Raw genomic sequence first — 17,413 nt, 5'->3', positions numbered from 1 at the left:
TTATTACAAAGACGGATCTTGAGCACACTGAATAATTCATTTTCTTTCAAGTGCTCCACCTACAGAATTTATGTTTTGATGTCAATTACTAGATATCAGGGACATTTTTAAATTAAAAAAACCTATGACACCTTAGGGCAGCACAAATAATGCTGCATGAAGTGCATCACAGCAATGTGTGGGTGTGGCTTAAAGACACATATTTAAATAGCTACGTTCGTTTTTATCATTTACATGCTATAGGCATTGTAATTGTATAACAAACTTCTTGTTCCAAAGAGATACCCATCCATGGTACAGACACCTGTTGATGTCAGCATTGACCCAGGTAGAAAATATTCACATAAGGTTTTATTTTCTACATACTGACATACAGTCATGGATATAATTGAAAGTAAAACTGGAAAACAACAGTTGAACAAAAGTTTAAAACTGAGTATATTTATCTTACGATAAATCAGAATGACACATGATTTATTAAAATTAGCAAACATAACAGATCTATTGTTTATAACTAATGTACATCCCCATGGATATACACCACCCATTACCATGTATATGCATCTCCCTTTCCTATCCATATGCATCATCCTCCACCATCCCCATGTATCTGCAGCACCTTTTCCCCTATGCCTATTTACATATATGACCCATCAGAAGTATGTATATAAATATACATTATCGACACAGTATATATATGTACTCATAAATATCATTCAGTACCCTACAGGAGTTACAGACATATACACTGCCACATTATCTTCTTAAATTTACATTATGCTATACAGTTGTACAGTTGTCTTCTTCTGCCAGAAAAGTATGCACGCAATGCTGAGAAGGAGCACTTCCATACATAGCTTTTTCATACCTGCTCCCTGAAGGTGTTGAGATGTATTTTTAAGTGGATACTTTAACAAATGGTAATGGTGTTTGGAGGTTTGACACCCAACTCTGCTGCTAGATATGAAGATGAATGATTTGTTGAAATTTTGTATTATTATGCTCCATTGAGTATAAAGCAAATCTGTATATTGTCTATGAAGTACAAAACAGCAGATTAGCTTTAATGCCCTCTCCCCATCAATAGAATTTGCTTCAATCCCCCATTACTTCTCCCAGCTGGTGGTGGAAATATAGGTATGGAATAGCTGTAACTAACTCCATGTAACAGCACTGGTGCTTGGTGAATGGGTCAGCCATGTCAAATGGGATTGGATGCCCTGAGCCATTTTTTCTTTGTTCCTTGCATGGTAAGCATTGGCTTCTGGGAAGGTAGCATTGAAAATAACCTGTTGCTATGACGATTTGGGGAGTTCAATATTTTAAAATTGTTAATTTAGTAATATTCAAGTCACACAATAGCAGATGCATTTAGCAGCATGCATTTTCATTGTAGAGGAAAAAGAACATTTAAACCTAATTGGAAATCCCAGTTTTATGTTGCTAACCACATTAAACCTGATAAACATAAAATTATAATTAATATTAATAACTTATATTGTTTCCTTATGCCTGTACCGGTTCTTGAAATATTTGTTGTCCCCCATGTCCCACTCTTGTTTTGCTATAATAGTATATACTTGGACACAGTGTAAGTTGTACAGATATAATCTCAATGTCAGTGCTACACCCTTTTTATATCATTTCACAACTTTCTCTTAAAAAATCAATTCTGACAAGGAGCTGCACTTTAAAAGTTGCCCCAAATTTTCACATACAGGATCATTTAAATGTAGAAGTACTGGGTTTATCAGTTCAACAAACATACCAGTTTTTATTCAGTTTAGAGTGTGAGCAATATCTTTTATCTACCTTTAGGTGCCATTACTTGAAAACGTCTATGCCAGTCATATATATTGAGCATAAGCTTATGTTAAACTTATAAACCAGATCTCACCAAAAATAGTGCAGGTGTTATGCTGTATGAGAAATCCCTTCAAACTCTGCTTCAGTCTTTTTTTCAAGCATTTCCTCACTTTGTTTTTTCCAGTATCAAGCATGCTGTGCCAGGCCTACAGTTGACTCCTTAACCTGTATCCCTTAACCTTATATTTTCCTCTGTACAATCCCACTCTAACTCTGCCTGTCCTTCATGATTTTCCTCCCTCTAATTCTTTCTCTATATTTAATTTTTTAATTTTTCGTTATCAGTGCAGCTTTCCCTTAGTAAAAGCTGACTTCTTTCACCTTATTAATAATCTTTGCTGTTCATTTTTGTTTGACAATGTTCATAACTTGTAACTGTATATTTCATGATCATGACTTTGGCTTGCAAGATCTTCATTCTCATGCTAAAAGGTGCACTGTTTCTTAAAATATTATTGATTAGGAATTGTACTTACATGCTAAAAAATAGCTTAACTCACTTTCATACATTGTTAAAGGTTTAATATGTATTTAGCTATTATACCAATGGTGAAGCCATTTTGCAATCAAGTCAGAGATTGGGAGTATATGCCGAGCTTTCTTTAGCCTTGATGATTTGGATGGGCAAGAAAGAAACACTAAAATATCTGAATTCTGTTTAACTTATTTGAAACCCAGCCTATAATAGCAAGTTGCGTTTGGCTCCATCAAAGGTTGAAAACAATTTTCTTAAGGGGAAGAAGAATGGGCCCTACTTTAAGCTTTACACTAAAATTATAGCAAGTGTAAATAATACTTTAAAAAATGTTTGTTTCCATCACTTAAGAACAATGTTAATATGTTATAGTTTATGTAGACCTCTCTCCTTCTCCTTTTTGCATATATTAAATACATTAAAAAAAAGCATCATCTTCCTAAACTTCAGAGTCATACAAAGTTAGTGTCACACAAGAAAATAACTTTTATCGCTTTTGCTAACTTTTTCATACATATCTTAAAGGTATTTTAATGCCTGCAGGCTATTTAGGAAATATGGGCCATGGGAATTGAATATGTTGAAAGATAAATTATTTTCTACTGCTTTTATAATAACTATTATTATAACTATTTCTATTGATAATCTAATTCTGTTGTTTAATGGGTAAGGCTAGAAAGAGTAGATTTTTTTTATACCACTGTTCTCTTTTTGAAGAAATTAAAATATTATTTCTCTAAGATATGGGCATAATTACATTGGTAATCTATTACAGATGTATTAAAATATGATAATTATATGATAATTAATATATATTTCTGATAAAATTTATATAAGGTAAGTGCAACTCAATTAATTTTCCTTTCAATCATTCATATTCACATTTCTTTCAAATAATAATAAAGATTATACAGTTATAATCTAGATAGAAGTAAACTGTAAATCAAATGGCTCATCTAATGTGCCGTTGGCACATACCATCGGGTTTCATATTCTTTTCTTCAAGGTTTAAAGCTTAATTTACCTTTCAGTTTAAATCTGCTATATACATTAAATGTGCATCAAAACAAAATGTGTTTAGGCTTAGCCTGTTTTTTTTTTTTTTTTGTATTAGGAGGCAGCTACAATCTGGGTAAAAATGTATGTCCCTTACTAACATGATATAGAGCGAAGGCTATTGCTTTTTCTGTTGAAGCAGTGGTCTCTCTGCATAGGTCCAACACACCCTGTTAAGTTAGACCTATAGCAACCAACAAAGTTCATGTTCCTTGCTGACTGAAAACCTTTGACTTAGCAGGGGATGTGTTGGACCTCTCTAGAGAGACTACGCCACACAAAGTTCCAAGGGTTCTTCTCTATGGTATAATGGCAGGGGTCAGACTTTTCCACTCAGGCTGTGGCTGTTTTCTAAAGAACTGTAAGGGTTTGTTTTGATGTACCTAGAATGTATTTAGCTGATTTAAACTAAAAGTTCAGCTGGGTGTAAATATTTGTAAAACATATTCATATATTTATACATTTATGTTTTTATTCAGAATAATCATATAAAACTAAGTTCCTAATTTCTACATAGATATCATTATGCGATCTATTAGTGTAGAGTAATTTATGTGGGTAGGATATAAAATGTAAAATCATATAGTTCTTTTTATGTATGACATAATACCCTTTCGCACATTCACATGCATTAGGCTTACTTGCAAAAAACGCAGCAACTGATGTCAAGCATGCAAATAATAGTTTAAACAACTTTCACATTTGATTCTGTAAGCTTTTTGTAAGTCAGCTTACAAAATCTCCACTTGCCTAAAGATTAACTTAGTGTATTCCAGATATAAAGAAAGATTGATCTTCCCGTTTAAATTCTGTGCTCGGAAATCACATCACTGCTGGGTTATTTTACCTTGATTAATGCTTGACCTTTTTGTACAGTCTAACGAAATTACGCTACACACTGAAATTATTTTAAGGAAATGGGGGCAGGGAGGGCAAATTATCATTGTTCTTCTGTGCACTGTCTGTAGAAGACAAAGAAAAGGAAGGCAGTATAACTGATAATTCTTTAGCATATAAAGTTTAGCATAACATTTATTTTATATTTTATCTTACCTAGAGATACAAAGTTTTATGAATTTGTAATGACCCAATTCACTAATTAATTTATTTATTTCAATAACATGCTATGGCCAAAATAATTATTAAAAGTTGTAGGCATGTCCCCATAGTCTTCCAAAATGGCGCACATGCTTGGTAGCTGACACCACACTCCCCAGTATGGAAAAAGTGGCAACAGCAAGTACATACTAAATACATTTTTGTATTTATTGTTGCTTTATGAAAAGTCACTTCTAAATGACTGGCTAGTTGTTCCTTTACGTGTTGATAAAAACTGGACAAATGTCCACATGTAAGGGTTTGCAGCATAAGCAGCCCATGTTGTTAGTACACATATATTGACTTAAGTATTTGATCAACCTTAAAAGGTTGAGCCTATGAATGTTTCCCACCTCTTGCAGTGCCATTATAGTGCATTTCAATAGGAAGCTGAAACATCAGAATTGTGCTATGAATGCAGGAAGGAACATTCTTAGGTTATAAATTGGCTTTTGCACACTGACAGCAGTGGTTGCAGCTAAAGGCATGTGATGAAAAAGCTAAGGGCACCTGGACTAAATGACTAAATGATGGCATCTTATGATGTCTGCACATCAATTCTGTTTTTGCCATATAGGTTTTAATTGAACAAAACTACTGAGAAAACATCAACATTTTAAACATTTTTGCTGCCTATTTACTCAGGTTGTAGTAACCATTTAAAAGGTGTCTTACTAAAGTAGCAATGTTTATAACAACCCGTTATATCTGTGTTCATCTCAAACTCCTAGTCAACATTACTGAAATAAAATAAAAATTAACAAGATTAATAATTTAAACAATAATTAAACAAACCACAGGTTGGTACACTCATCTTTAAGCTACCTTCTGAACCTTATTCATTTCAATAATATATTTAAGATACAGTGCACCTAATAACTGAAGGATGTTATATATATATATATACTTTAACTTCGGTTGATTTATTTTAATCTTTCTCTTTTTTGCAAGCCAAATTCAAATGTATATATGTCTGTTTCTTTGAGAGTGTATGGTGAAGGCAACAAACTTATTATATAATGATAAGAAACATACCAAATACATAATGACAGTACTTTGCTAAATAATGGAAATATTAGATTTTTCAGTTAATTAAAGAAAATGTCATTTTAACATTTATTTTACTAGCTAATTTGTCATCATACAGTTAAATGTTAACATAGGCATACAACTTTGCCATATTTACTTATATGTACTTAATCTATTTTGCTCTTAATATTTCAATTATGAAATGTTCCATATGATTATTTAAGCAGATTGTCTATAAAATTTTATAAGTTGCCTTCACATAATCTGCGTCAAAAATGTCATGTCACAAGCACCACTTTTAGAAGTAACAAATAATTACTATTCCTAATAAAATGTAGATATATGTAATCTGCATTTATCAAGATACACATCTCAGCACTTTATGTTTCTTGACTCTTAAGGCTATATTACATTTTTTAGAAAATTTGATTTATGAAATACAAATATTTAACCAATATTTAGATTATTTCCTCATGTTTTCTTTTTTAAATTAATGATTTAATGGGGACAATATAGCAAAATTATCTGGGACTTTTGTTATTTGTTGAACTTAGCGTTTGAGTGGTTCTTTTTTTATTTTTACCTTTCTAGAAGCTGAAGAATTGTACCAGAAAAGAGTGCTGACCATTACCGGCATCTGCATTGCCCTGCTTGTAGTTGGCATCATGTGTGTTGTGGCCTACTGCAAAACAAAGTAAACCTTCATCTAATCTAATATTACTTGTTTTCACATTTATAAGGTTTAACAAAATGTTCAACAATCTATGATATATGTATATCTATATAGATATATATTTATACACACACTTGATTTACTAAAAAACTAGTGAACTTTCACTTTGCAAATTAAAGGTTTTTAGCTTTGTGAATAGGGTGAAGTTGTTTTTTTTTTTGTTTTTTTTTTATGTTTCTATGCACATGTTTGGGTAATCAAAGTAAAAACTACTTCATTGTATAAGCTAAATTAAGCATAGTGAAAATTCCCTAAACCTTTAGTAAAGCAATTCCATTGTGTTTTTTTTATTCCCTGACTGCATTAAACACAGTTTTTTTTATATCTAATAGTAGGCTTTTTAGATCTGACAGTTACTTACAATGTCACCCTTCTGCTGTAAAATTTTATCAACATTAGGGCATCTATAGTTACCTGTATATACTAAAATGTTAAAACATAGCAATGTTATGCAATGGGTTCTATATTTAAAGATAGCTAGATTTACAAATTGTTCCTTTACAAATTAACTAGGATTTCATGCAAGTATTGCTCAGTACTCGCATGCGATCTTAGTTAACTTGATAAAGAATGATTTGCACATCTAGCTGACTTTTGGGCTATGTGCCCCGGCACATATACAGTGCCTTGCAAAAGTATTTGGCCCCCTTGAACTTTTCGACCTTTTGCCACATTTCAGGCTTCAAACATAAAGATATAAAACTGTAATTTTTTGTGAAGAATCAACAACAAGTGGACACAATCATGAAGTGTAACGAGATTTTCAAGTTTTCAAACTTTTTTAACAAATAAAAAACTTAAAATGTGGGCGTGCAAAATTATTCAGCCCCCTTAAGTTAATACTTTCTAGCGCCACCTTTTGCTGCGATTACAGCTGTAAGTCACTTGGGGTATGTCTCTATCAGTTTTGCACATCGAGAGACTGAAATTTTCACCCATTCCTCCTTGCAAAACAGCTCAAGCTCAGTGAGGTTGGATGGAGAGCGTTTGTGAACAGCAGTTTTCAGTTATTTCCACAGATTCTCGATTGGATTCAGGTCTGGACTTTGACTTGGCAATTCTAACACCTGAATATGTTTATTTGTGAATCATTCCATTGTAGATTTTGCTTTATGTTTTGGATCATTGTCTTGTTGGACAAATCCCTGTCCCAGTCTCAGGTCTTTTGCAGACTCCATCAGGTTTTCTTGCAGAATGGTCCTGTATTTGGCTCCATCCATCTTCCCATCAATTTTAACCATCTTCCCTGCCCCTGCTGAAGAAAAGCTGCGCCCAAACCATGATGCTGCCACCACCATGTTTGACAGAAGGGATGGTGTGTTCAGGGTGACGAGCTGTGTTGCTTTTACGCCAAACATAACGTTTTGCATTGTTGCCAAAAAGTTTGATTTTGGTTTCATCTGACCAGAGCACCTTCTTCCATATGTTTGGTGTGTCGACCAGGTGGCTTGTGGCAAACTTTAAACAACACTTTTTATGGATATCTTTAAGAAATGGCTTTCTTCTTGCCACTCTTCCATAAAGGCCAGATTTGTGCAGTATACGACTGATTGTTGTCCTATGGATAGAGTCTCCCACCTCAGCTGTAGATCTCTGCAGTTCATCCAGAGTGATAATGGGCCTCTTGGCTGCATCTCTGATCAGTCTTCTCCTTGTATGAGCTGAAAGTTTAGAGGGACGGCCTGGTCTTCGTAGATTTGCAGTGGTCTGATACTCCTTCCATTTCAATATTATCGCTTGCACAGTGCTCCTTGGGATGTTTAAAGCTTGGGAAATCTTTTTGTATCCAAATCCGGCTTTAAACTTCTCCACAAAAGTATCTCGGACCTGCCTGGTGTGTTTTCTTTGTTCTTCATGTTGCTCTCTGCACTTTAAATGGACCTCTGAGACTATCACAGTGCAGGTGCATTTATACGGAGACTTGATTACACACAGGTGGATTCTATTTATCGTCATTTAGGTCAACATTGGATCATTCAGAGATCCTCACTGAACTTCTGGAGAGAGTTTGCTGCACTGAAAGTAAAGGGGCTGAATAATTTTGCAGGCCCAATTTTTCAGTTTTTTATTTGTTAAAAAAGTTTGAAATATCCAATAAATTTTGTTCCACTTCATGATTGTGTCCCACTTGTTGTTGATTCTTCACAGAAAATTACAGTTTTATATCTTTATGTTTGAAGCCTGAAATGTGGCAAAAGGTTGCAAAGTTCAAGGGGACCGAATACTTTCGCAAGGCACTGTACACCCAAAATGTTTATCCACCCCGTATTTCAGCCTATCATAGTAGGGCTGGACAGTGCACTGCAACTGCAAATGCCAGTTTTGAGACAGGGGCCAAATAACCCTGTGCACGTAGCCTAAGACTGATATTGTCCTACTATAACGTTAAATGGCATACAATCTGAGAAATTTTACTGTATATTAGATGATTTGTTATTTTTACATGATCATGTTCAATTCCTAGACTGCTTTCCAATGGAACTTTTTTTCCTTCAAAGAACTGCTAGAAATTTTATGAACATACTTGTCAAATCCATTAGCTCTCCACGGCCTGCTACAAGTGATATTTATTCAATAAAACAGTGGCCTTGTTTACTGTCCAGTATTACTAAACTGTTAATTTTAAACTCACTTTTAGGAAACAGAGAAAAAAGTTGCACGATCGTCTTAGACAAAGTCTTCGCTCAGAACGGAACAATATGGTGAACATGGCAAATGGTCCACATCATCCAAATCCGCAACCAGAAAATGTCCAGCTGGTAAATGTAGGTTTATATAAAGCAACTGTAATACTTATCACTGTGGCACGTAAGCTGGAGCTTTGGTCTGGACTAGGAATAAAAAGAAGGCAAATCATGGCAGTGTTATTGTTCAAAGTGAAAGATCACAATCCCTGCATGTGATTTAACATGAATACTTTAAGCAATAGATAGCGTATAAAAAGACTACTGAGATATTTAACAGATATGCTAGATTTGAGAGTGAAAAGATCTCCCTGTGAATTCTGTCCAAAACCTAGGGATGCATTTTGCAAAATTTGCTAAGAAGCCAGCATATGGTCTGATATCACCAAATTAATTGCTGTTAGTGACTGATAATTCTCCCAAAATGAATTGAACAAATCAGTTTACACATCGAAATGCACAAAATGACCCAGTGTTGGGCTTTTGACTCTCCAACTGGACAAACAGAGCCTTAAAGGAAATTAATATATCTTACTGGCCACATGAGAGGTTGACTTGGTCAGTTTCCTAAGCTGCTTATAGGCTGCCATGTAGACACTTTAAGCTGTTACTTGGTATTTTTACTTTTATTTAAAAATATTATTTTTGTGTATATTTTCTTATTTTATGTTTAGGGATAAAACTATTTATTTGTAGTCAGTTAAAGATGATATAGTTCTTATAAAATGTTATTAAGCAACCTATTTGAAACTGTAATATTTGGTGAACAAGATAATTTCTAGAGACGGTTAACACTTCCACATCCCAGTAATCAATATAAACCAAAAAACATAAAGGGAATATATAATAATATATTTCAGAAAAACAGGGGACTTTTGAGGAGGTGTTACAGTCAATAAGGTGAGCACAATACACTCGTAGTTAAAATGCAAAAATTGTATTAATATTCTAATTCATAAAAACATCATTGCTAAAACTGGACAATGATACAGATAAGACAATACAGTCCAATATAAACATAATATGATGTGCAGATGTGGTCCAACATGTTTTGCAGAAACTGCTTCTTCTGGAAACCTGATTTCTCATCTACAACAAAGAGGTCATATTCTGTTTTAAACTGTCTTCCAATGGCATGATGCAGTCGTGGCTTGATAGTGGCCAACTGACAACCAGTGAATACCGGAGTCAGGTCTGATGGGTATCAGACTATATTTAATTTTCCCGGATATTGATCCCGACCACTTAGTAGTAGAGCAGCGAGACGGGAGAGACATCCGCAATGCCTCTTACATTTTAACTACGGGTGTATTGTGCTAACCTCATTGATGATAACACCTCCCCAAAACTCCCCTGTTTTTCTGAGATATATTATTATATAGTCTCTTTATGCTTTTTTGGTTTCTATTTGAAACAGTGCTTTGTGCCCCTTTTGCATACCACAGGAGATTCTCCACACTGCTCCTGCATTTTAAATTTTTTAGCATGTACAGTTGTTGTACGTCAAATTGCAGACAGGTAATTTTAGAAAAAATATTTTTCTTTGTATAATGGTTTTATATTCAAATATATATTTGATAAACAACTTATTTAAAAAATCCATGTTATATGGAAATCATAAAGTACAGTTAAGTAATGCATTTTGTGTTTATGTTTATTTGTTTTATACAGCAATATGTTTCCAAAAATGTTATATCCAGTGAACATGTGATAGAACGGGAAACAGAAACATCGTTTTCTACAAGTCATTATACGTCAACAACACACCATTCAACGACAGTTACGCAAACACCAAGCCACAGGTTCGTGTGCTTTCTGTTCAGCATTTATGAACACCTTTTTATAAACATCATATAGGCTTGAGACTTTCAGTTGTGGAAAGCAAGTTCAAGAGAATGACACCACATTAGGAACAATTAATTATATATTGTGTAGCTTTTTCACTCAAAAGTGTTTACTAGTTTATGCAGTCAGATTAACAAATTTACTATAGGATTAGAGACTGTTTCCCCAAACAACGTAAATGTTCACTAAACTTAGTAAGGTAAAGTTGTTTCCCTTGAATCATCCAATCATGTGCAAGCAAGAATCCTGTTTTGTTTTTGTATTTCCCTTGCACATGATTTTAAAGTCAACTTCACATGTTTGTGAAGGTAAATGGTCTCTTCTTGGGTAAATCAAACCATATGAATCAAAGGGATATACTAATAAAGTGTACTTTATGAGTGAAAAAGAAGGCCTGTATAAAGTGTTAGCTACAACTTAAAGGAGCTTCAATGATTTAACATATCTTATTCCTATAATTTATTTCTATATTTCCTTAAAGTATGGTAAACTGTATTTTTACAAATCTGCTACAAAGAAAGATATAACATGTTTTGTGGTTAAGAGACCATTTACATTTTCATGGTGTGTTGATGCACAACATGCATGTTATGTTTCAAGCTAACTTGTGTTAAGGCAACCTATTCTGTTGAATGCACTGTCTAATGCACCAAAATGAACAAAACCATTTTGTTGACAGTAGTACAATACTGTCAATTGTGGTGCTTCCAATGCAGGTGCATTGAGAAAAGGTGCACTGGGGTACCATTCAAAAAAGGGCACTGTAGCACACCAGCATGCATGTGACTACAACACAACAGGGTAAATGGGGCTTAAAGTGAGAAAACTCCCTGGTCATGAAGTAACCAACTTGCTGAAATGACAGTATGGTAAATGCAGCATGCAAATTAAAGGTACTTATCTAAAATGTGTGTCTATTTTATTCATAGCTGGAGTAATGGCCAGTCAGAAAGCATTATTTCAGAAAGTCACTCGGTGATTGTGACATCTTCAGTAGAAAATAGTAGACATACAAGTCCTACAGGACCAAGGGGGCGATTGAATGGTATTGGAGGTCATAGCAACTATCTTAGACATGCCAGAGACACACCAGATTCATATAGAGACTCACCACACAGTGAAAGGTAAGTCAGATTTCTTTGGTTTTACGAGGTTTCCTTACAGGAATAAAAAACTTACCAAAAGTAGAGCATTTGAAAAACTGTGATACTAGTTTTACTTGTATAGTGTTTATATATATATATATATATATATATATATATATATATATATATATATATATATATATATATATATATATATATATATGTATATATATATATTTATATACAGTGGGGAAAATAGTTATTTAATCCCCTGCAGATTTTGTATGTTTGCCTACTTACAAAGAAATTAAGGATCTATAATTTTTATCATTGGTGTATTTTAAACGATAGAGACAGGATATCAACCAAAAATCCAGAAAAACACATGATACAAATGTTATAAATGGAGTTGCATTTCAGTGAGTAAAATAAGTATTTGATCCCCACGCAAAACATGACTTAGTACTTGGTAGAGAATTTTGGTCCACTCTTCTTTACAGATCTTCTCGAATTCCTTAAGATTTCCTTGCTGTCACTTGGCAACTTGAAGCTCCCTCCATAAACTTTCTATAGGATTAAGGAGACTGACTAGGCCGCTCCATGACCTTAATGTGCTTCTTCTTGTGTTCTGGAGGGAAGAAGGTTCTTATCCAAGATTTTACAATACAATGGCCCCTGTTACATCTATGATAAAAGTTATAGACCCTTCATGTATTTGTAAGTGGTCAAACTTATAAAATGTGCAGGGGATCAAATAATTATTTCCCCCACTGTATATAAATTTAAAAGAAAGATGCAGCAAGAGTCCGTCTGCAAACAGAAAAGGGATTCCCCCATTTATTGGGAGTTCAGATTTACCAAGTCCTATCTCTAATAAATCCAGCTAAAATGATGCCTATATCTCCATTTCTCTTGTCTTTGCTACACTCCAGCGCTGTAGCCCCCACTAGACTTTTCAGCATTCAACACTGTCCATGGTATATAGAATTAGGTATTCAAATTGAACACAGATTTCATCTTATTTACTAAGCACGGTATTGTTTAACTTGAAAAGTGACCATTAATGTTGCAAAGCTACCATTCACTCTGCTACATAAACAATAGTTGATACTCTTTAGTAAATCAACCCCATATTCAACATGAAGGAAGTTAATTTAACATTTCACATCCACATTTTTTCATATGGTCCTAGAATCAAGGTAAAGTTATTATAGTCACAACAAAATAATGTCTTCCTGCTGGGTGTTAATAGGTCACCCATCATTTAGCCTTTTGTTTGGGAGTGGCTTCACCCTCTATAGCTTAATTACTGGTCTTGACTATGCAAATATGGTGAAAACAAGATATCTGTAAAGACAACATTTATGTTTTATTAGTGACCTAATTTCCTAGATTAAGAAATAAAGTAGTCAACATTACATATTAATTTATAAATATGAATTTCACCTAAATGTAGACTTAAATTCATGATACAACAACTTATTTTATTCATTTTATGCCTTAGATATGTTTCCGCAATGACCACTCCAGCTCGCATGTCACCAGTGGACTTCCAGACTCCAATATCTCCGAAATCACCTTCATTGGAGATGTCTCCGCCAATATCTAGTTTAGCTGTATCAGTTCCCTCTGTGGCTGTCAGTCCATTTATTGAAGAAGAAAGACCATTGCTTTTGGTGTCACCCCCAAGGTTACGGGACAAGAGATATGACTTATATTACCACCATCACCACTATAACCAGCAGTACAATTCCTATCATCACAACCCTGCTCATGATAGCAGCAGCCTGCCACCAAGTCCTTTAAGAATAGTGGAGGATGAGGAATATGAAACCACACAAGAGTATGAGCCGGCCATGGAGCCTGTAAAGAAACTAGTCAACAGCCGAAGGGCAAAAAGAACAAAACCCAATGGCCACATTTCCAATAGATTAGAACTGGACACTGACACAAGCTCTGAGAGCAGTACATCTGAGAGTGAGACAGAAGATGAAAGAATAGGCGAGGACACACCTTTCCTGAGTATACAAAATCCCCTGGCGACCAGCATAGAGTCAGCCAGTGCATACCGACTTGCAGAAAGTAGGACTAACCCAAATAGCCGATTCTCAACGCAAGAAGAGTTACAAGCAAGGCTGTCCAGTGTAATAGCTAACCAAGACCCTATTGCTGTATAAAACAAATAAAACATAGATTCACCTGTAAAACTTTATTTTATATATGAAGTATTCCACCTTAAATTAAACAATTTATTTTATTTTAACAGTTCCGCAAGTAGAAAACAGGAAACATTTTATAAATTAAGTATATGTAAAAATGTGTTATGTGCCATATGTAGCAATTTTTTACAGTATTTCAAAATAAGAAAGACATCAATGGTGCCTTTATGTTATGTTATGTTGACAACAGTTTTTGTATGTCCCAGTGATTGCTGTCCCACAGTATTTTTGCAGACTGCTTTATCCTTCATTTATTTCTTGGCTTTTTGTGCATTGCATTAATGGTGTCGACTGAATGTATGATTTGCAAGAGTTACAGCAATCAACTGTTTGTTTGTGGTACTGTAAATTCCTGACTAACTGTCCCTGTAATGCAGTACTCATAAAAAATACTGTTTACTTTTGTAAAAGGAATTCTTTTGCTATTCATATACAAACCAATTTATGTCCGCTGTTTGCCAGCTAAAGCTTTGCTTTACAAGGCACTGATCTAATAGTAGATTGAACAGCATGCTACTGTTAATCAAAGCAGGATACAGAGACTGCAAATACACAATGTTCAACACTTATTGGAAATGCAAATGCTGCTGTGACATACCTAATAAATAATTAGGAAAGTAACTTCTGTGGAAAACTACCATCATAAACTCAACTGGTATAGTTATAATGCTGGGTCCTTAATAATCACAATTCAACACCCCTCCCACCATGTTAAACTTTTCAGAACTGGAAAGCTTGGAATAAACTTTGTAAAATAGCCTTGCAGAGTGACAGAAGGTCTTAGTATACCACATGCCTCTTAAAACATGGCTCTTGCATGACCTAGGGACCTGGAAATCCTGAGGACATGCAGTATGAACTGCATACTTCCATTAACAGGTCTCAGAGGTGCCTCTATTGCATTATGGAAAGCTTTGTAGGTGTTCCTTAACCTCAACATATATGAAAATCAATAGTTGGCCTTCCTCTTCCTGGCGTTGGAGTGTTAAAGTGGCCCTGTCACCACAGGGTTTCTTCCAAACAGAATACATTTGATTAAAAAGATTGACTATATGTACTTTTTTCAGCTGGAAATGTGTTGTATAAAGGTCACCACTTTGCTGCACCCGAGCTGCTGTAAGTATTCAAATCCTTGGGTGGGTTGAATACCTGCTGTCCCTGCCACACGCAGTGGAGGTTCCCCTTGACAGCTTGTTTGTCCTATGGTAATGTGTGATCCAGTAGGAGGAAACACAGCACGAAGAAAGGGGAACAGGTATTCACACAAATGAAAATGTGAAGTACATGCAGTTACAAGGGAAGGGAGCAGCAAAATGATAGCCTTACAACACAGGCCACCAGAAGGGTATGTATATTTGCTCTTTTTATAGGCTGCCACCAATTGAGAAGTGCTGCTGAGGGGACAGGGTCAATTTAAGATGCTGACAGCACACACAACATGTAATAGTACCTGCTATCACACTGTAAGGTTAAAAGACAAAGCTTATATTAATGGCAGGTTTGCTATAAGGACAGAAATTTCACAAGAAAATATATTCCAAAAGAAAGCTTAAGAAGGAAATAAAAAAAAATAATAAAGGTGCAATCATTTTTGACCATTTTTTGATTGTTTTAAAAGTGTATTGTTTTTTTTATTTTTTTTTATTGTGTATTATACAGGGTTTACATAAGACACATGAACACTATAGATTATTTATGAGCTAACAAGTTTTTTACTTAGAATAGTCAATACCCTTTTGATGAAGGGGATTATTTAAATGTTTTATTTTTTATTTTTTGTTATAGGACGAATATGAAAGGTGAAGTCATTTCATTTCCAGTTAGAAAGATAAATGGGCATCCTAGTTTGATATAAAGAAAATGTATTTATTTGAAAAGCACGTTTGCATTTTACAGGCTGATAAACTGCATGAGCACCTGGTAGGAATGTGCATGACACAGTGAATAAATAAGACTCAGTGACTGTTAGTAGTTTAAGTAGTTTTGGATCCATGTTGGAAATATTGCACCTTTTACAATCAGATCGGTCCTTTTTTTCTTCCCGTCCAGTTTTCCTACGTTATAGGTTGAGCATGATTCTACCTTTAAACTACCTAATTTTTGGGACAGCTTAAAACATGGTCTTCCATATGCAATGTAAAACAATGTATTACAAATACTAGAAAGAAGAACTCAATGTGTGTCCATTTGTTTTGTATATAGTTACCTTCTGTTTCTATTATACAACAAAAAGGTTTCATGAGATAGATTTCATAGTTACCATTTTCACTGTGATTTCTTGAGAAATGATGCTGTTCAGTTTACATCTTCTAATGCCTTCTAAAAACTAGAGATTTCCTTTCTGGTCTCAATTACAGAAGCCATTGCAACACAGCCATTTCCCCCCTCTAAAAATGTAAGAAAATGGCTTCCTAATTGAAAGTAAAAAAAACACAGTTAACACTCTCTGGTTCTAAAATTGTTGCAAACATTACCAGAACAAACTTGATGTAAGGGTGTGAATAAAGAGTTTTGAATGCCTGAGCTTTTGAAAGAACATTTGCGTTTTCTGTTTATATCGTTTGTCAGTCTGTTGCTTTGCTTCTAAATCTGCTAAAAACAAATGCTTTTTTATTTTTACACTTTTCTTTTTATACTTTGTGTTTTTTTATGCCACGAAAGAGAATATGTTACACTTGCATTTGTGGGACACTCTGCAAAACTGACATGGATTAAAATATTTTGCTTGTTGAATAATCTGCACCTCTAGTTTTCAAAGCGTATCCCATGCATAGTAGTAACGCCTGCCTCTGCCTTTAGGCCATATTGGCTAATAGTAGAAATGTACTTTATTAACAAACACTGCTGAGTTATAGTAACGACACAACTGGCACATATCACAAGGTCCAATATATATGTTTTATGTTTTTTTTTTGTAAATACATATTCATAGATATTTTACTTATCCAGTTACTGTTCATTATATGTTTTGTGTCACTAGCCCTTTACTGGTTATATGTGTATAAAGTTAAATTAGTATAAAATAAATTCTTTTATTTATATTTAGGCCACTAAGCTAGGAGAGATATTTCATACAATTTTATGTTAAATGTTTGAACTGTTTAAAAGTCCTACATGATTATATTATTATTATTTTTTATTTTCATTTTTTTTTTCTTTTTGAGAATGTCATGTATTCTCCTTTTTTCGTTTTAAGTAATTTATTGTTCAGGAGAATGTAGAGAAAATTAATGAATGAAACGTTAAGGATAGAAAGGTACTGAAAAAATACTAAAGAATTTATTATCCCAACAACTAAGCAATAAGCAATTGTTGATATATTT

At 34.2% G+C, this 17,413-nt stretch overlaps 1 protein-coding gene across 8 annotated transcripts in view; it reads left to right on the top strand.

Moving 5' to 3' along the window:
- Nucleotides 1–15,384, top strand: part of NRG1 (neuregulin 1) — a 933,660-nt gene extending 918,276 nt beyond the window's left edge. For 7 of the 8 annotated variants that reach the window (XM_082268806.1, XM_082268805.1, XM_082268804.1 and 4 more), the window contains 5 exons: nucleotides 6,116–6,218; nucleotides 8,896–9,022; nucleotides 10,613–10,743; nucleotides 11,716–11,910; nucleotides 13,376–15,384. In XM_082268806.1, the coding sequence (XP_082124932.1) occupies nucleotides 6,116–6,218; nucleotides 8,896–9,022; nucleotides 10,613–10,743; nucleotides 11,716–11,910; nucleotides 13,376–14,048 (1,229 nt within the window). In that variant the 3' untranslated portion in view covers nucleotides 14,049–15,384. The remainder of the gene's footprint in view (nucleotides 1–6,115; nucleotides 6,219–8,895; nucleotides 9,023–10,612; nucleotides 10,744–11,715; nucleotides 11,911–13,375) is intronic. The other variant, XM_082268802.1, reaches the window with a different exon arrangement.
- The last annotated feature ends 2,029 nt before the right edge of the window (nucleotides 15,385–17,413 follow it).

The sequence above is a fragment of the Pelophylax lessonae genome (genome assembly GCF_965119305.1).
Source record: "Pelophylax lessonae genome assembly, chromosome: 1".
NCBI lineage: Eukaryota > Metazoa > Chordata > Amphibia > Anura > Ranidae > Pelophylax > Pelophylax lessonae.
Note: the sequence above shows the minus strand (reverse complement) of the source record. Positions and strands in the feature narration are given on the sequence as shown.